The 21415-nt window shown below is 41.9% G+C and overlaps 1 protein-coding gene and 1 long non-coding RNA gene across 2 annotated transcripts; one reads left to right on the top strand and one right to left on the bottom strand.

The window, feature by feature from the left end:
* Window positions 1-5982: 5982 nt before the first annotated feature.
* LOC113008976 (uncharacterized) lies at window positions 5983-8334 on the bottom strand. Its single transcript, XM_026146967.1, has one exon. It carries the CDS (start codon window positions 7037-7039, stop codon window positions 6128-6130), a length of 912 nt encoding a protein of 303 aa, XP_026002752.1. The 5' UTR covers window positions 7040-8334; the 3' UTR covers window positions 5983-6127.
* Window positions 8335-15064: 6730 nt separating this feature from the next.
* Window positions 15065-21192, top strand: LOC113008977 (uncharacterized). Its single transcript, XR_003270103.1, has 3 exons — window positions 15065-15093; window positions 20964-21053; window positions 21164-21192. It is a non-coding gene; the product is annotated as an uncharacterized LOC113008977 (long non-coding RNA).
* Window positions 21193-21415: the final 223 nt, after the last annotated feature.

The following is a 21415-nucleotide window of genomic DNA, read 5'->3' on the forward strand; positions in this document are numbered from 1 at the left end:
TTTATCATTTTTTAACTTTTAAAATCATAGTTCTTTAAAGAAATCCAAAGCAAACGAACAAGTGGTAATAATAGAAATGCAGTATATTATAAAATGTTTGTAAATGTGGATATGGGAAAAATCCCTTATGTCGCTCCAGATTTTATATAACATGCTGGGGTGGGGGGGGGGGGGTTCTAGTTTGTGTCTGAGAAGGTAGTGACCAGAACCATATTTCTGTCATAACAATTAGATGGTATTGGGCCTATAGAAATAAATCTTCAATTTCCTGGATACCTAGCATCTGCTGCTGACATGTAACACCTGCTTGTAATGTCCCAAGAGTCAAAATGAGGAATGTTATAATCTTTCCATTTTTTTCTTTCTCCAAAGAGTTTTTCTCCTGCAGTTTGCAAATACAGTAATAAAAATGCATAAATTTCATATATCTGCCACAACACTGTTGAGCTTGAGTAGTACAGTGACCAACAATACTTCATAATGGTTTGGAGTGACTGAATGTACTGATGCTTGTACACTTCTAATGATGTGCAATTCATTTTAAAAGGTTTTGCAGAGTTTTTAAAAAAATCCACTAATACTGCATATTTTCCTGTGCCAATGAATATAAAACTACTTTAAAAAAAAAAAAAAAAACTACTCTACAGTTTATAATTAAACTCATCTCCAGCTGGAGCATTAAAATGGCTATACACATCAACAAATCAATAATCCTAATTTAATAGAGCACTCAAAGGCTTTTAGAGTACAAGCACTTTACCATCTATCACACACTGTGTCCAGTTTAGAATCTCTAATTATCCTAACATGCATGCGGCTGAATTGTGGACAAAGGAAACCCACAGAGGCACAGCAGTCTCCACACAGAAAAGCCCCCAGCTAATATTTAAACCAGGAATCTTATTGCTGTGAGGCAAAAGTGCTGACCAGTGCCATATGTTTCTGTATGAATACTCTTGTTGCTGCTTTTCTTTCTATTTTCTACTTGATGCTAAAACTTCCTGTAACTTAAGTGTCATTTTGACTTTCACTGAAACAAAGATTATTCTTAAAATAAAAATTATTTCACTTTGCAAAAGACATAAAGTTATTTTCTGACATTTCTATGCTCAAAGCAAATAACTGTATTGTACTTACCATAGTATTTTTACACCATTATTTTAACAATCATTAAGAACTCATTAACAGGCTTTAATTATGCAAGGACCTGGTGGCCCATGCTTCAGTTTTTCATCAATGCCATTAAAAATGCCTCTATGAAAAATTGTGTTGTCCAACTGAGATTTTATGTGTGAGCACGGCATCTTTACAAGACAATGCAGATTCCACCACATGGAAGTTGTAAATCTGGTTATGCCACACGTGTGAGCTTTGACCTCTGATTGACAATCTGTAGAAACCTCCCTTTACCTCATTGTGCTGCTCCTTTGCCTCATATAGCTGTTAAAACATTTTTGTTCTCTTCATACATAAATAATGAACCGTGTGCATTCATAGATTAGCATCCACAAAAATAGTAAGAATGTCTTTCAAATGCTCCCATTTCCCAGAAGTCCAGCTTGCTGCAGTGGCAAAGGGAAAGGATAGGATGCATGAGTAATAAACTGAATAGCACATTTATCTTCCACATTAGATATGTTAAGTAAACACAGGATATACAGCAAATATGACTCACTCTACACACCCAAATCCATTGTTAATGGAGCTTTTTATGAATAACTTAATTTATAATGTTTAGAACTGTGTAACCAGTCAGTAAGCCGTAGCTTGATGTTGCTATTTGTTGTTTCTGAAGAATGTAAAGCTTTAAATGTATTTAGATGGAAGTGTAATTGAAAAAGGGAGCAAATAAAACTGGATCAAGGTGTGCCACTCCAATGTAAATAATCAAAACAGACCTGCTTCTTGTGATTCCTGTTGCTGTTCTCTTCTCTTCTTTTTTCCTCTTTTCTGATTCACCATTCTCCACCAAGACGTTTCTTCTTAACTATATTCTTCTCTCTTCCTCCTCTTAACTCTTTACCTTTGGAACTAATATTCCCCCCTTTCCAAAACCCTCTTTGCTTCCTGCCCCCCTCCCATACCACCCACTATCTTAATTTTATGAGGATTAGCTGTACCGTTCTGTAAATTCCTGGAATACACTCACCGTTAATAACCTACTATCTGTGTGGGAAAGAGGCTCAGCACAGCACCACTAAACTGCTGAGAACTGAAGTCACATTACCCAGATTTTTTGACCTGAGAAAGTACCTGGCCATAATTAAAAGTTCCCACCATGATCTAATAAGAATTCCAGTTCTGATCATCAAATTCTCCTAATGCAGCTTATAAACCACAAAGTGATTTATCTGGTATGTTGGGTGTGTAAGCAAACTCTTACAAGTGTACTAGACCCGATCGCAAATGTGTTACATGTGAGATATGCTACTTGGCTTCTGTTTTGTGTCCAAATATTTTGTAGAAGTAGCTGCTAAATGAGTCATCTAGTAGGTGATTAGCTATGTCAAGCTAGAAGCTAATTTTCTCAGTGCTTTGTAGGTGTAAAACTACAAATGTGTAACAGCTTTACAATTTCAGTATAAAAACTAGAATTATAACCAATTAAGTTACAATTTACATCTATGTGTGTCCAGATTTACATAATACTTGCTTCATACCAGGGATGGGCACCTCATGCAAAACTACTGTTCCTTATTTGCAACAATAAACCCCAAACCACTCCAGATTTGTGACATGCTAGCTGTATTTGATAGAATTTGTACTGGGCCATCATAACTTTTTGACAGCTTTAAACATTTCTTTTGCATTAGCATCTAATCTCACCACTCCACACACCACACCACTAGTGTTTTTGTTCCATGCGCAATACTGTCACACCCTTGGCAGGAGTAGTGTATTTCCAGTATAAGGAAAAGGGTTTGTTTTTTTGTTTTTTTTTAAAGAAGCTGCATAAACTATTGGAATGTTTTATGATTGAATTACTATGCAATTATATAATTCAAAATGCATGATACTTCAAAATGCATGATCATCGTCTTCACAATCTATTTTGTGAGTTCACATTGCCAATTGAGAACCAAAAGATAATCAGTTCATTAAATCAGTCGGTTCATGTGAAAGTTTGTGACAAATTTGAGGAAATTCCCTCAGGATGTTCCTGAGATATTTTGTTAACAACTGAACAAAAGGACAGACAACTGAGAACATAATGCCTCCTGGCTATAGCTGTTGCCAATGTGGAGGCATAAAATCCCCACAACAGCTCATCTGAGTCATGTGGCAAAGTTGTCACAGTAGTTTTCTTTCTAGCCACATCCTTCAGATTCTCCTGGGGGAACACAATACTAAGTCTTAGCCCACCTGGGTCTATGGCTAAAAGTTATTTGCAAACATTTACCAATACCTCCACAACGAATGTGAGAAGCATTTCATTTGGGAGCTTCCATTTGGCTCTGTTTACATTAAGATTCTTCCAGCTATTTGACCCCCCCAACATGCCATAAGGGTGAACCCAGAAACTAATTCTGGACATTTGTGTCTGTAGTATAATCCTTGCAGAGGCCAAATCCAGGTCTAGAAGTCTGGAGACTCCTCATCCTGTGTATGAAAGCTCCTTGTAATAAAACTGCTAACATTTAAACTAAAGAAACAGTAATAATACTATCTCCTATCATAACCAAGGACACCTTATACTATGCTACACAAATATGCAGTATATGGAAGCTACAGTATTCATTTACATACACTGCACAGCATGAAATCAAATTAAAAATAGTGTACAAAACATATGCCATGATTTTCAGGTTTATATGCAGCCCTATAATGATACACTGATCCTATTTCAGGGGGAGCCGATGCCACCTTTCTGGACATGCCCCTGGGTGTGTCTGACTGATGAGTCATTCTAATTACTCATATATTACGGTCAGTGTGTTCAGAAAACTCATTTTAAACTGTAACATGTCTCCACACGTTTTTGATCTCCCACTGGGTTTGCTCACTTACAAAGAAATGAACAGTCTCTTTTTTTGACAGTTTTATGAAGGAATATCAACCAAAAGACCAGAAAAAACATAAACATATAAAAGTTATAATCTAACTTCCATGTCATTGAGTAAAATGAATATTTGTGTCATGTTCGCGTACCGGCAGGCAAGGAGAAAAGGACCCAAAATGCAGGTTTCAGTGAGGCGAAGTAGAACTCAAAATAACCGCTTTATTAGCAGGTTGCCGGTAAACAGAGTCCAAAAACAAACCAAAAACCCAGGTGGTCAAGAAAAACAAATCCAACCAACAGTTCAGGGGGCTGACCCGGAGGCCGACAGTGCAGGAGGCCAAAACAGTTCAGTTCCGGGGGCCGACCGCGCGGACGGCAATGGCGGCGTGGAAACAGTTCTGGGGCCAACCATGCGCACGGCGGCAGCGGCAATGCAAGTCAGGAGGTCGTCCACAGTGGCGAAGATGCCCAACAAGCGGCCTGGCAGATGGCCGACGATGTTGAGCCGGCAGTTGTAGACCTGAAGGCTGCGTGGCCCCCGCAGCACCAGGCGAGGTGGAGGCCGGACCAGACGAGGCAGAAGCGGATGCGGAGGCCGGACCAGGCGAAGCTGAAGCGGAGGCCAGACCAGGCGAAGCGGGCGAAGCTGAAGCGGAGGCCGGACCAGGCGAAGCCGAAGCGGATGAGGAGGCCGGACCAGGCGACGCCAAAACTGATGAGGAGGCCGGACCAGGCGACGCCGATGATGCTGAAGCTGATGAGGAGGCCGGACCAGGCGACGCCAATGATGCTGAAGCTGGACCAGGTGACGCCGATGCTGGAGCTGGACAAGGCGACGCCGATGCTGGAGCTGGACCAGGCGACGCCGATGCTGGAGCTGGACCAGGCGAGGGTGAAGCCGGAGCTGGACCAGGCGAGGATGAAGACTCGGAGGCTGCAGCTGGTGAGGATGAAGACTGGGAGGCTGCAGCTGGCGAGGATGACGAGGCTGCAGCAGGCGACGGCGAGGAAGCCGGAGCCGGAGGCGCTGCAGGCGGTGGCATGGAAGCCGGAGACGGTGGCGCTGCAGGCGGTGGCGTGGAAGCCGGAGACGGTGGCGCTGCAGGCGGCGGCGTGGAAGCCGGAGACGGTGGCGCTGCAGGCGGTGGCGAGTCTTGGGGCTGGACGGGCTCCTCGGGCCCTCCAGCTGACGAGGCAGGAAGCTGGCTAGGTTCTCCTGAACCTCCAGCTGACGAGTCTTGGGGCTGTACGGGCTCCTCGGGCCCTCCAGCTGACGAGGCAGGAAGCTGGACGGGCTCCTCTGGCCCCCCAGCGAAAACAGTCTCAGAACCAGTGGGCACCGGAGCCCCTGGCACACACAGGACAGAACCAGCAGGTGCGGAGACCCCTGGCATAGACAGAACAGAACCAGCAGGTGCGGGGACCTCTGGCAGAGACAGAGCAGGACCAGCAGGTGCGGGGACCTCTGGCAGGGACAGAGCAGGACCAGCAGGTGCGGGGACCTCTGGCAGGGACAGAACAGAACCAGCAGGTGCGGGGACCTCTGGCAGGGACAGAACGGAACCAGCAGGTGCGGAGACCTCTGGCAGGGACAGAACAGAACCAGCAGGTGCGGGGACCTCTGGCAGGGACAGAACAGGACCAGCAGGCGCACGGGCCTCTGGCAGCGTTGATGCTGACTGGGGCTGAGCAACACATAGGTTTGGCTCAGGAGGCAACAGTTGGGTGCAGTCCTCGGCTGACTCCTTAGCCTTCAGGGGTCCAGAGTCGACTGCGGGTTGAAACTCGGACTCTGGGGAGGCCCTGGAGGTAGTAAATGTCTCTAATCGGGCCAGCTTTTGAGGAACGAAAACAGTCCTGTTGGGAATGTTTTTCTGCTTAACACGAGTGAGAAAAGATGGCTGCTCAGCAGGAGACTGGGTTGAAAAAGGCTGAAGTGACAGTTGTGGTGAGAACGAAACTAGTGAAGGAGCAGATGATTGAGCTATAGGTAATGGAGGAGCTAACTGGGCAGCTGACTGAGCTGAGGGCAGCTGAACAGCTAGCTGGGCTGCTGAATGAGCTAACAGTTGAAGAGGTGTTTGTAGTGAGCGTGATGCAGGGGGTGGTATAGGCTCCCCTGAGCCTCTAGGGCTCGGTTTTAACTAGCTGAACGAGTTCAGAAGAAACAGTTCTGCTTAGGCTTCTCTGCTCTAAGAGAACAGGGCAGAAACAGCCCGTTAAGTCTCCCTCCCCATTCTTGGATAGCGAACCCACAGCGTCATTCATAGATTCAGCAGTACATGTCAAAACTGAATTCAAACTGTCCGGGGTTAACTCTGTATCGACAGAAAAATTCTTAGTTGGCTCCAACAGAGGGTGCACAATCAGAGTTTTGCCCATACATTCTGATACTTCAGCGGAAAAAGCATCAACATAATTAGTCAGGGAGTCTTTTCTTTCTACAGGGCCGGGATGAATGTCCATGGAACAAACCGCCTTCACCTCACTACTCTTAGCCGTGAGAAGAAAACAGTTCCCATTACTATTCGCAGGTGAAGCAATAGGGGTACAGTCAACATCACTCACCATTGCCTGCTGTTCTGACGAGTGATTGGGCTCCGGTTGTAGTGAGGAATGACGGCGGTGGCGCTGCTTCCTCCTGGCGGCAGGGGCTGAGGCGACAGGAGAAACTGGTGACGATGGAGAAAAGACGTCCTCGTCCTGCGACCACATCGCCGCCAAGCAGGAGGCAGGTGAATTAAGCCCTGAGCGGCAAGTAGTGGAGCTCTGTGGCCGCGGTGCGGAAACCCCTCTCCCCCGTGGCAATTGCTGCTGTGCGGCGGGCGACTCCGCGGAGAGCTCCTTATGTTGCGGCCGCTGCCGATGCGATGGCTTCGGCGAAGAATACTGGGCGCGGGCAAAGGCTGCAAGCTCCCGAGCCTGTAGCACCTCCTGGGCTTCATGCAGCTGGTCCATGAAGCCCATAAATCCCTTTAGTGTGCGCAAATGAGGATTCCCCTCCAGGATCGCTTCGATTGCATTAATCCCAACTGCCATAGTCTTAGTGTCCTTAGTGTGGGAAACCCACTCGATCAGGCGGTGGATGCGGGAGAGGTCATGCTCCCAGGATGAAACCGCTGGGTCCAGGAAATGGTCGCATCATTCTGTCATGTTCGCGTACCAGCAGGCAAGGAGAGAAGGACCCAAAATGCAGGTTTCAGTGAGGCAAAGTAGAACTCAAAATAACCGTTTTATTAGCAGGTTGCCGGTAAACAGCGGACCAACTAAACTGGGAAAATACAAGATACAGGCCCATCTTAATTTTGCCAGTGAACATATAATTCATTCAGAAAACTGCTGTAGTCAGATCAAACTAAAATTAAGCGCTTTGGCATCCACTGCATTGAGGGGCCAATGGACAGGCCTATATGCAATAAAATCTTGGACGAGAACTTCCTTCCCTCAGCCAGAACACTGTAGATGAGTCGTAGATGGGTCTTTCAGCATAACAATGACCCAAAACATACTGCTTAGGCAATAAAGGAGTGGTTATTTAAGGAGCACATTACGGCAATGATGTGGCCTAGCCAGTCTGAAGACGAGAGCTAGGAAACCTAAAGGATTTAGAGATTTGGCCTTTCTCAAAATTCCTTTTTGAGATGTGCGCAAACCTGGAGACCAACTATAAGCCAAAAAAGGACTCTCCACCAAGTACTAATGGATCCTTTGCTTTGGAAAAATTAGTTTCAAATTTCTTTATGGTTTAATTTGTTGAAAATATATATATATACACAGGAAAATGCATTAAGCTCTGTCAAATAAGATCACATGGACTTATTGCTTTCACTATGAGAATCAGAAGTCTAGCCACCAACCAGAAGCCTGTTGAGCCAGGAAACCCTGGTATAGGGTAACTGGAGACTCATAACATGGTTTATTTGTAGGTGTAACATTATATGTGAAATACCTTTCAGAATTTCCATATAAAAATGAGAATTATATAACCATTTAAGTTATAGTTTCTATCTCTGTATGTCCAGATATACATAACATTTGCTTCATACTAGGGATGGGCATCTCATGCAAAAGTGCTACTGCTTCACTATTCTTAAACAATTGGCCCAAGCCTAAACAATGCAAATTCTGTCCTGAGATCTGTGCAAACGTTGTGACCAACTACAAGAAATGCTTACCAACAAGGGTTTTTCCAAGTCATGTTTTGCTTTGGGATCAAATATTTCTTTCACTCAACAACATGCAAATCAGTTCATAACGTATTTAATGTGTTAATGCTTGACATTTGGTTGATATACTATCTTACTTCATTAAAATGAAACTACCCTAAAAAGAGACTGTCCAAGTGTAAGTGAGAAACTTTAACAGGAGCTCAAAGACGTGTGGAGACGTGTTGCAGTTGTATGAGTTCTCGGAACACACTGACCTTATAAAGAGTTCTCGTTTCAGTGTCAAGTTTCATGACTGCAGCTTACATAGCTTTGATGTTAATGTCTTGATAAAAATCTTTCCATAGCTAGACAGACATGCAGTACAAACATCTGTTCTATTACAGCTGGTAATTAGTAAAAGCAGAGATTTAATTCAGAGGTCACTTAAATTAATATTGAGTACCACAAGTAAATAACTCAATGAGAAAATGGCAACAATAAGCATATATCTATATCTATATAGATATATATAGATATAGATATATATAGATATAGATATGGCGCCTGTGTCCGGCAGCCTCGCCTCTGTCTGTAGCTGTGGCTACAATGTAGCTTGCTATCGCCAGTGTGTGAATGTCCGTGTGAATGGGTGAATGACTGAATGTAGTGTAAAGCGCTTTGGGGTCCTTAATGACTAGAAAAGCGCTATACAAATACAGGCCATTTATAATAATAATAATAATGGATACTTTATTGATCCCCATGGGGAAATTACTTGTTTTTCTCTGCATTTGACCCATTCACTCAGTGAAGCAGTGGGCAGCCCACTAAGCAGGCGCCCGGGGAGCAGTGTGTAGGGACGGTACCTTGCTCAGGGGTACCTCAGGGTAGCCGTTAAGTGGATTCGAACCGCCGACCTTCCGATCATGGGGCGACCACTTTACATACTGAGCTATCCCTGAGCTATCCCTGCCCCCTATATATATATATATATATATATATATATATATATATATATATATATATATATATATATATATATATATATATATATATATATATATATATATATATATATATATATATATATATATATATATATATATATATTTTTTTTTTTTTTTTTTTTTTTTTTTTTTTTTATTAGGGGTGCAACGATACACAAAATTCACGGTTTGGTTCGGTTTGATACTTTGGTGTCACGGTTTGATATTTTTTCGATACAAAAAAAAAATGTTCATGCCTTTTTAATTTGTCATTTATTAAAATTATAAATATATATTTTAACTCAAAAGTGCAGTTTTTAAATTTAATGTTGCTGAAACAACAAAGTAATAAAAAAAAATAAATCTATCTGATCGAGAAATCACTCATCTTTGGAAAAGAGAGTTTATTACAGAGGAATGTCTCTTTCCAAAATAAAAGCTATACTATACGCTTCTTCTGGGCTATATTCTCAGCAGCATATGAAACATATCAGGTCCCCATAAGGAGAATCATGTGCTAACAGCTGTCTAAATGACTCGGGTAAAGTTTGTAGCATGTGTGCTTGTTGTTTTTGTCTGCTTCCACTTGTCTTTGCATTAGGATGATGTCGGCGTAAATGTGCAGTCATATTCATTTTGTTCCCACTAGCGCTGTCAGCGTTAATCTGAAATGACGTTAACGGCACAACACGGCAAATCTCCGTTAACGAGCTACCGCGGATCGCCCCGTGCGTGGGGCTGGACGGCTTCCACACGTTAACGAGCTAACTGCGCTAACGCACTAGTTCCCACCAATGTAATTGAGCACTGCGTGGCACATCCGACATACTGTTTTACTTTTGTCCATGACACGTTTACCTTCAGGGTCATACTTCACATGAAAACCAAAATAGTTCCAAACGCCAGATCTGAATGAGGGTGGGGGAGGTTCAATTTGCCATGTCGCAAGGAGAGCTTAACTCCTTGGAGGAGGTCAGCGCCCTGACCCACTGGTGTCAAGACAACCATCTCACCCTCAACGTCGCAAAGACAAAGGAGTTGATAGTGGACTTCCGGAGGTGCAGAGAAGTACACACCCCCATCACCATCAACGGCGCTGCTGTGGAGAGAGTGAGCAGCTTCCGGTTCCTTGGTGTACATCTGGCTGAGGATCTTACGTGGTCAGTACACACAAACAAAACAGTGAAGAAGGCGCAGCAGCGCCTCTTCTTTCTCAGGAGACTGAAAAGATTCGGCATGAGCCCCCGCATCCTCAGGACCTTCTATCACTGTGCCATTGAGAGCATCCTCACTGGATGCATCACCACCTGGTATGGCAACAGCACCGCCTACAACTGCAAAGCTCTCCAGCGAGTAGTGCGGTGCTCTGAACGGATAATTGGAGGTGAGCTTCCCTCCCTCCAAGACATCTACAGGAAGCGGTGCCTGAGGAAAGCGGGGAGGATCATCAAGGACTCCAGTCACCCCAGCCATAAACTGTTCAGACTGCTTCCATCAGGAAGGAGGTTCTGCAGCATCCGGTCCCGTACCAGCAGACTGAGAGACAGCTTTTTCCATCAGGCCATCAGACTGCTGAACACTTCATAGACACCTCAGCTTCACTACTGGAACTTTAACATTATGCACTCCATACTGTACAGTAACGCCACTGTTTTGCACGTCTCACTCTGTATATTTTATTTTATATATTTTATTTATTGTTTACTCTATTTAATTTGTAAAATATGTGTACACACACACACACACGTAGAAAAATATTTAGTATACACATCCAGAAATGCATATACTATTATATATTGTACATATATTTATTAGTTTCAGATGTAGCCATTCTTGTATTTTGCTTGTTTACATTATTGTATCTTGCACAACTCTGTTGCTTGTGAAGCTCGCACACAAGAATTTCACTCACATGTGCTGTACCAATGTACCTGCACATGTGATGTGACAATAAAAGTTATTTGATTTGATTTGATTTTTTGCTTTCACTTTGCAATCTTGCGAACTGTGTATAGAGAGCGACAGCACTGATCTGTGAGTGATGATAATTTGTGCACCAATTCCTCTGACATCGTCTTATTAATCGTTAGCTTACTATGCAAACATGACAAGTGAAATCTCCCGCAGCTTAAACATGTGAGAGGTTGATCGCGCAGAGAATCGCTGAGCTTATGTGAGTGCGTGTGTAAAAGCAGCAGGATTTATATTTCAGTTCTGCTGAGCCAAATAAGACAGGTCAGGGTGAAGAAGTGCGCATTCGCTGTCAAAATAAAAAACGCGCACAAGGGCTAGGGTTAGGGTTAAATTTAAAAACTGTACTTTTGAGTTAAAATATATATTTATAATTTTAATAAATGACAAATTAAAAAGGCATGAACATTTTTTTGTATCGAAAAAATATCGAACCATGACACCAAAGTATCGAACCGAACCGTGAATTTTGTGTATCGTTGCACCCCTAATATATACATATGTGTGTGTGTGTGTGTGTGTGTGTGTGTGTGTGTGTGTGTGTGTGTGTGTGTGTGTGTGTGTGTGTGAGACCAAGGATGCTCTCGGTGGCCTCAGAGTGGATGCCAGTACCCACTCTGAACAAGCATCTGTCTAGATGTGGTTAACAGACTTTTATGAAATACAATTCAATTTTAGAACAGCTGAGCAGAGTCAGAAAAAGGCCCCGCTCTCATTGATTGAGTGCATCAGGGAAATGTCAGTGTCATCACCACTGATCGACTTTACTAAATGACCTTAAATGAATTAAAACTAGAATTAGAGGACGTAATTAAGCTCGGGGTCCTCACCATATGCTGATGACTCATCTGAAAGCAGCATCAGCACAACACACACAGGATACACACATTTTCCATAGCCACAACAACATGGAAAACCACACACACACAAACACTATCTCTTTTTAATCACTTAAAGGATGTGCTCAGGAGAGCAGGGCTCGGTCTCTGAGATCAGAGATGGATGATTTTATGTGTCTGACTGTAAGGTGCTGCATGACACGCCTACAGTGGCAAAGATGGCAACCCTGTGACATAAACTACATTTAGGTGTGAGAAATAACCACCTCCAACCACAGACATGCAGTACACTACGCATGCAAAAAGGGGGGGTATTGATCGTGACCTCTTGGGGACCGTGTAGGCGTGGTGGAGCAAAACCTAGGTGTGTTAAATCTGCCTGGGAGGTTATGCTAGCCCCGCATGTCTGAAAAGAAATGAAAGTCTTTATTCCTGAGAAACGAAAGAGATAGAAATTGCTTACAAGCACAGTTAGACATTTCTGAAAATCAAACTATGAAAACTGAATAAAGTGTGTACTTAACCTAAACACACAATGAGGTAAAATACTGCCACACACTCAGCGGCCTGGGAACCAGTCCAGCCGACGGCCTTCACTCATGTGTTTCATTAGCTCTGTGCTCTTCACCTGCTGTGATGGAAAATAAATCTGCTTTACTAACAGCCAGGACAGTGAGAGTACATCACACCCTTTCTAAGAAAATGAACGTTTGCTACGTGTGCAAACAACTGAGCTCGATTTCTGCAGTTTCATATGTCTGTGCGAATCAACCTCAGTCAATATGTTGGTTCAGTTCAGTTCTGGGTACATTCTGTTCCTCAGTGTGTTCACACGGAGCACAGTGCCATCCACTCCATGTTTGTCACTCAATGTCTGTCATTAAGATCGATAATGTTTAACTGGCATATTATATACATGAAGTGTTCAGTTTAATTCAGTTTTATTTAAAATTATAAATTAAAAAAAACACCTAAACAACAGTCATTTCTTGAAACAGAACAATCTTCTCTACACCAGGGATGTGACATCACTCATGCAGCCTACGTTGATCTCAAGTGGGCTGGACCAGAGAAAGTACCTATGCTAGGCATTTCATCGTAAAGATATTTTAAGTTCAGTAACTTCATCTGGAAGAATTGAGAAGAACTGATGACTTGGAAGAATTAAACATGATTTATCAAGATATAGAAATTAACACATTTTCCCATTAGACTCCAGTGACCCCTCAGGGCAGAACAGAATCCCAGCCATGATAGGACTCCCCCGAGTCTAGATGCTGGTGGCGGTAAAGCTGGAGACCGATGGATGGAGCCCTGACTGAGGTGCGTGAGGTGGAGATGAGGAGGAGGTGGGCTGCGCGAATGAGAGTCTGAAAGGGAGAATGATGGAGCACACAGATTTAAATCATGCAAAGCAAAGGCTGATTGGCTCAAAGGTGGACGAGAAGATGATTGGACTGGAATAATGATGTCAGTATTGAAACTGATAGCGTGGGAAAGTGGTAGTTATGTAAAGAACAGAAAGCAGCCTAACACCCAGGAAAGCAGGCAGAAAAGTGAATACAGATCTTCCTTTGAACTTACTCATAAGCTTCAGTTGTTTGCTTTTTTCACTGTGAAAAACTAATTTCTACATTAGATGGTCAAAACAGGAGCTTTCTGTCATGTAATTGTTTATTTATTAGTTAATGACTTTATCATAGTATGAATGTTCATGGGGAAGGTGGAAAGCAGGAAAAGCAGGAAAAGCTACAAAACCTCTGAAAATACAGTTCAAAAGTCCAAAACATATGCTCTCTTTCACTTGGTCCAAAGCAATCCGGTGCACCGGATTGGAGTCTTTCCCAGTCCTTTTGTTTGAAAGCTCTACTCTACACCATTACACCACCACCAGCAGCCTGGACTGCCAATACAAGGCATGAGGGATCCATTATTTCAGGTTGTTTATGTGAAATTCTGAATGTTGCAGCAAAATCGTGACTTATCAGACAACATTTTTCTAAACTTCTGTTGTCCAGTGTTGGTCTTCTCTGCTGCTGTAGTCCATCAGCATCAGCCTTTTTTGGCAAAAAAAGTAAGTATATCCTTTTTTTTGAAGTTCTTGCTGTCTGCAATTATAACTGGCAAAAGAGTCAAACGGGACAGGCAAAAAAAAAAGAAAAAAAAAAAAAGAAAGAAGATAATGCTATAAATCTAGGAAAGTGTACCACTGCCAAATATTCATGACTCAAACTGATAAAGAATACCTCCTGTATAAACAGTGAGCTCAGCACACACACTCAACTTAATAATTTAATAGTAATGAGGGTGAACTATTGTTTAAAGTTTGATACAAATAAATTATATTATTACCATATCAATATATTGCTCATACTCCTTATATATACTTATATATGCTTATTAACACTTTGATAATAATATCTTCAGACAGGTCTTGTGATCCTAAAATAGGTCAATTAAATTAAGTATTTAAGAAAATTAAATGATCTGCTACTTGAAAAAAAAAAGAAAAAAAAAAGAAAAGCACTTGGGAGCGGTGACGAGGCGAGTAGGTACAAGGTCTTGGATCAGGTAAAGCAAACAGGAGGCTCTGAACACTAGAATGAGAGGAGACAAGATTTAGTGGCTCAGTCTGTGAAGTCCTGGTGGATAGGAATCATAACAGGCAGGTGGAGAAATGGCAAGGGAGGGCCAAGTGGTCCAGGTGAGGCAGCATGGTTTCCAGGTGAGGGTGATTCTAAGAGTACTGTGACAGGAGGGCAGGCAGGTGAGTTAAGCCGATGTGAGCTGCCGAGTACAGACCAACGTCTGGATGCAGGTGAGTATAGTCAGAGGATCTAAGGGGAAGTTGACCGGATGGCTGAAGGTAGAAAGCACAAGGTGAGTAAATGCTACTGTGAAATAATCTTCTCCTTTGAAGAGCTGTGACTTTCCAGTCACCTTTCTTACTCAACATGTGTTAATAGACCTCTCTGCATTGAATCATATCTGTTATTAACCTCTGTCTCTCTTCCACAGCATGTCTTTATCCTGTTTTCCTTCTCTCACCCCAACCGGTCGCAGCAGATGGCCCCGCCCCTCCCTGAGCCTGGTTCTGCCGGAGGTTTCTTCCTGTTAAAAGGGAGTTTTTCCTTCCCACTGTCGCCAAGGTGCTTGCTCATACGGTGTCATATGATTGTTGGTTTTTTCTCTGTATCTACTGTACAATATAAAGCGCCTTGAGGCAACTGCTGTTGTGATTTCCTGTAATTGGACAGATTGAAATGAAATTGAAGTTAAAATAGATTTAATTGGCCATCAGCGAGGTGTAAAATGTATGAAAATACAGTTTAAAGTCTAAAACATATGCTTCTTTCACATACTCTAGCAACATCCAGTATGGGAGTCTTTTCCTGGCTGATTAAGGCCCCCTGGGCCTTATGTTGGACACCCCTGGTCTAGATGTAAATCTCTATAGCAATATTCTTTTCTGTGAAAATTGATACAAACTTACAGCCAAGCTTTATGTTTTAATTCGTCAATTTCTTTTATTTTTACCGTCTTCTTACAGCCTATGTTTTGTTGAACTCTATGCGAAATATGAAATCAACCATTGCTAAATTTACTAGTAATGCAGCATTTCATAACTCTATTAAATAGAAATGACAAACAAATAAAGTATCCATGATCAGCATGTAGTGGTTGCAACACAGCCTTGTGATGATGATGATTCAAAGCTGAACTATCCAAACAACCTACACTGATTACTCTTCATCTATATGAGTTTATCTTAATGGCCACATCATAAAACAGACTTCAAACGCTGGCTGTTATCCTAATGTTGTGAATGATATCAATCCTGTAAGTATTTCCTGTGGATATAATAGATATTCCTGACTGTAAAAATATTTGTGACTCACTGTGTTTGATACAAACTTTGCATTTCACATTAACAGCCAAACAATGACAAAGTTTGCTGTGCTGGTAATCATCTCTCTATGAACACATCGTACAGTTCAAAGGTCAGGTTTGTTTAGTATTTCTCCAACTCCAAAACTATTTTAGGAAATGACATGGTTCTTAACATTAGCCTGTGAATGTTTTTATTATATTAATTCCCAGATGAAATAGGTCAGTATTTTTTAATATTGGGAAATGGAATTTGAGTTTTGGACAGAGCTACACGTTCCCTAATTTCACACAAAAGGTCACGTTTAAACAGATGATAATACTGATAATCATAGGTACGGTTTAGCTCATCACTCTGGTTCACAAAGAGACAGGTGCTTTCTTCTTATAATGTGGCAACATTCATTCATTTTGGGCAAAGTTACAGCAAGCACACACGAGGAAATAGCATCTGAGCCTGAGTCAGTGTCAACACTTGTCTGTGCTATCGGCACACAGAAGGCAGCAGTGTTTCATTAATGTTTTAACCCGTGGCCAGTGGTCCAGTAAAGCTTCAGCTGCCAAGCGTATTACTACGGACTCATGAAGCTCTTGCAGGCATATATGAATGTAATATTAAACCCTTTTGATGTGAAAACAATCTTTTTGAAGTTGTCATGTAAAAAAAGGCGTAGTTGTGTTATTTTCATGTCACAGCCAGAAGGAAATAAGCTGGTTCAAGATAAGCAGGTTCAAGAGGCTTAGACAGGGTCAGTATGGAATTCACAATGTAAATACACAATGGGACTGACCCTCTGATGGTACCTCATGAAGAGGAAGAGGGGGGGATAAATCATACACAGACAATCATACAGTGTTCTGGAGTTGTGTTTGTTCAGCTGCATGGAGCTGTTTATTTTATTCTCAAGCTCCATGTGATTTTGGATGTTCCTGGTAAGGTGCTGTATTTCCTTCAGGCAATTAAACCCACGTACTGCACAGCATGACTTGGCACAATTTTCACGTGATAACGGCTGTGATAGAGGGAAAGGATAAGTGAGTACTGGGACTGAAACATGTCAAAGTGAAATCTTTGTGCTAGCGTTTATTTGCCAGTCAAATTTGTCATTTTGATGTCTGATGATGAACTCACCAGCAACATGAGAGACTTTTGCAGCTAATTAGCCAGTTAGCATGCTAAATTCAGTTGCCTGTTTTTGGTGTCTATGCAACACAACATACAGACATCTCCTTATAACTTTAGTTTTTACTAGTTGAAGACTCTCAAAAACTACGAATCCCACAAACTGCCTTTATTCTACATTTATATGTATCCATATAAATGGCCCACCCTATATTAGTCTGCTGTGCATTTTACCTAAGGTGGATTTTTGCTATGTCATCATGCCTCATCACCTGCAAAGTGCATGTGCTAAGGTGTGTGCTTATATAATTGATCACAAGCTACTACATCTTTTAACTAACAATGCTTATGTCATTGTGACTACTTAGATTAAAAATTGGAGCTTGCATGCTTCTTAGTTCTTAACATTAGCCTGTGAATGTTTTTATTATATTTATTCCCAGATGGCTCAGATGCTAGGTCAGTATTTTTTAATATTGGGAAATGGAATTTGAGTTTTGGACAGAGCTACACGTTCCCTAATTTCACACAAAAGGTCGCATTTCTGATGCAGTTAAACCCCTGTTTGCAGTAATGTGCAAAAAGAAGAAGTACTGAGCCAGTACTTTTTGTTGAGTAACTCATTTCTTTATTTATATAGCAAAATGGTAAATGGCTGCAACAATGTATTGGAACATGTGCATTCCTCTTCTTGTTGTATGTTGCTTGCCTTTTGTTCTATTCTCTATCAGGTTCAGTGCTTTATTGTTTTAAATTAAATAAATCCCAGGTGGATTCACACCATTCATACCTGAGTCCTTATAATTTGTCAGAATTTTGAGGGAAGTTTGCTTTGTCAAGGTGAGTATGGTGGCTCAAAAAAGCTGAGCTTCTTCTAAAAGCCTGCTTCAAACTTAACTAATAAACTGGACGAGGATGCATCACTCAGGATACCATGGAAAGGAATAAAAGAACACATTTTAATTTTGTTGTAAAACATGTGAAAAGTAAAATCAATCACTAATTACAATCAAAACCACAACATTAGACCATCATGTCAACATTGGATTAAGAGCTAGAACATCACATACAAACATATAAAGCTTTTGACATGCATATTTCACAAGAATAAAAAAAAAACAATGGCCTTTTTTTAAAGAAAACATACTTTACTGTTTTTCAACTTGGTCTGGACCAGAGATGGGCAGTAACGCGTTACTTGTAACGCGTTACTGTAATCTGATTACTTTTTTCGAGTAACGAGTAAAGTAAGGGATTACTATTGCAAAAATGGTAATTAGATTACCGTTACTTTCCCGTAGGAACACTGCGTTACTGCGTTACTAAAACCGTGATTTTTTGCGAGAATGTCTCACTACAGTGACGTAAGCGAGTGAGACGTTAGTGACAACAGCTGTGTGCAGATCAACAATGGATCATATATCAATTGTGGGAGAGAGTATGAGCGTGCAGCGTTTAAAGCGTGGAAGTACTGACCTTACTTTGAGTTTGATTCCATAAAAAGTGACAAAAACATTAGCGTCCATCGTGCGTGGGAAGAAAACTTCTTTTTACAGCGAAAAAAACCCCTAACCTTCCAAACAAGCACCAAGTGCGCAACGACGTAATGGGAAACTCACAGAGAAACTCGCGGATTCTTCCACTCGGTTCGGTTCGATACTTTGGTGTCACGGTTCTATATTTTTTCGATACAAAAAAAATGTTCATGCCTTTGTAATTTGTCATTTATTAAAATTATAAATATATATTTTAACTCAAAAGTACAGTTTTTAAATTTAACCCTAACCCTTGTGCGTGTTTTTTTATTTTGACAGCGAATGCGCACCTGCGGACCACTTATGTGCAGCCCTGGTTATTTAGCTCATCATATCGCAGCCACAGAAATTATTTTGTCCATGAAATCATAAAGCTGCACTTTCTTTTTGCCTTATAGTCTGATTTGTCATAACTTTTTCGTTTTGTGGTAAGCTTTTCTTTGGCTGTCACTTCTTCACCCTGACCTGTCTTATTTGGCTCAGCAGAACTGAAATATAAATCCTGCTGCTTTTACACAGGCACTCACATAAGCTCAGCGATTCTCTGCGCGATCAACCTCTCACATGTTTAAGCTTGCTGCGGGAGATTTCACTTGTCATGTTTGCATAGTAAGCTAACGATTGATAAGACGATGTCAGAGGAATTGGTGCACAAATTATCATCACTCAGATCAGTGCTGTCGCTCTCTATACACAGTTCACGCGATTGCAAAGTGAAAGCAAAAAAACAAGCGCAAATTCAAACGTGATTTCAATATGTCACATATTGACAGTGGCTCACCGATGCCAATGACATAATTACCCAGCTACATTTCTGAAAGAATGCAAAAGCATTGCCATATATTTTTCCTTCCTACAATAGCCGGACGGGCAGGGCAGAGATAGATTTTGGTAGCCCGACTGGAAAAATCGCTAGCGTCCTAGCCCCAGGACGTCGGGCTAGCGATGATGTCGGCGTAAATGTGCAGTCATATTCGTTGTGTTCCCACTAGTGCTTTCAGGTTAACCTCGTTAAAATGACCTTAACGCCACAACACGGCAAATCTCCGTTAACGAGCTACCCCTGATAGCCCCGTGCATGGGGCTAGACGGCCAACACGTTAACGAGCTAACTGCGCTAACACACTAGCTCCCACCCATGTAATTGAGCATTGCGTGGCACATCCAACATACTGTTTTACTTTAGTCCATGACGCACTTACCTTCAGGGTCATACGTCACAAGTGATGTACACTGTCTTGATGGTATATATGTATGAATCTATCAATCGTTTGTTGTAAGACTCAGATGATTATTTTTTAAAAGCTATTATTTTAAATGAGAATAAGAAAGAAAAGTATTTCTTTGTGTCCCCCTTTCCCTGTTAATGCCCTATACCTGGTCCCCTGGCAACACTTTGCTAGACCCGCCCCTGCACAGTTACCAGCTGTCAGCTACTGAGAAAAGGATCCTGGTGTTATTTGTCTCTCAGAAACAGTTCATAACTTCCCTTCAACTCATTCATGTCACCTAAAAGGTAAACCTGTTTCTCCATCACAGCTCTGATGATTCAGTAAGGACATCTCCTGGTTTCATCTTCATGTTTCCCTCTCACCACATATCCAAACCGATATCATGACCAGCAGCTTTACAGCTGTGGCTCCAGCAGACATCAGCTGATACTAGAAATTAATATTAAATAAATTCTAACAACAGCTGATCAAGCTTAAACGTGCTGCTGTTGTTTAGCGCGACATCTGCTGGTTTCTTCTTTCTGGCGCAAAGTGGACGATAAACAAACAAGAGAGAAAAGCCGATCAGCTGATCATTGATCAGTTTCATGCTTGAAGTAGCAACGGGAGAGAGAGGAGGAGAGGGTGAGAGAAGAAGAGGCAGCTGTGCAGCAAAGACAGAATAAATCCAGTTTTGTGTCTTTTTCATTGTAGCTGAAGTTCGGGACAAACTGCGTTTCTTTTCACCTCAATACGAAACGCGTGATATTTTCTCTGAATACCGAACGATTCCATTTTTTACGGGATGGTTGGAAACTCTAATAATTAACCTTATGAACAAGATAAAGTTCAACATCAGCAACATCATAGCACCCACCCAGCTGTATAGAAACTCCGTCATGCTAGCTAGTACGCAGTACGAAAAAGTCAGCATAACGAAAATAAACTCCACCTAAACTTGGTTTATATCTGACCCGGATAGACTGCAGGTCATAACTTCTTATATGAAGTTCAGTTCACTTGACACTCGGACCGGCGGCCGCTTCGGGTCTCTGCTCCTCCTGCCTCCCCTTTCCTTCATCCACCTGCTGGCTTCCACCACTTGCTAATGTTACTAAATCTGTGGAAGCTCCGCGATAGCCATCACACGAAGTAATGAATAACGAGCCTATCTAAAGCGTTACTTTACACTGGTTTTTACATAGTACATAAAAAAAATATAACTATAGGTAAAAATATATTTTGTCACTCTTTCTTTTTAGAACAGGTAGTCTCACTGAGATTAAGATCTCTTTGTCAAGACAGACCTGTACAAAAGATATGGAGATGGACAACCACATTCCTTTCTATAGGTAAGTAGCAAAGTATTTAAAGTTTAAAGTTCAGTGTGAACAAAAGCTAAAGTGTCCTGTGATCTGACATAATAGTACTGACCCTTTATCACGGCGAATCCATCTCATAGACCATAGGACTCCAGACCATTACAGACTACAGGACCACCAAACCCTCCCCCGCATCCTCTGATGTCTCCTTCCTCAACAAGCTCAACAACTTTTATGCACGTTTTGAGCGAGGGAACCCCACAACCACACCCAAAACAGACATGACGCCAGACCACCAACCTCTGACTCTCCTCCCCACCCTGGACCCCCACCAATTCGCATACCGCCAGAACAGGAGCACAGAGGATGCACTCTCCATCGCACTGCACTCT

Source organism: Astatotilapia calliptera, chromosome 17 (genome assembly GCF_900246225.1).
Source record: "Astatotilapia calliptera chromosome 17, fAstCal1.2, whole genome shotgun sequence".
Classification (NCBI taxonomy): domain Eukaryota; kingdom Metazoa; phylum Chordata; class Actinopteri; order Cichliformes; family Cichlidae; genus Astatotilapia; species Astatotilapia calliptera.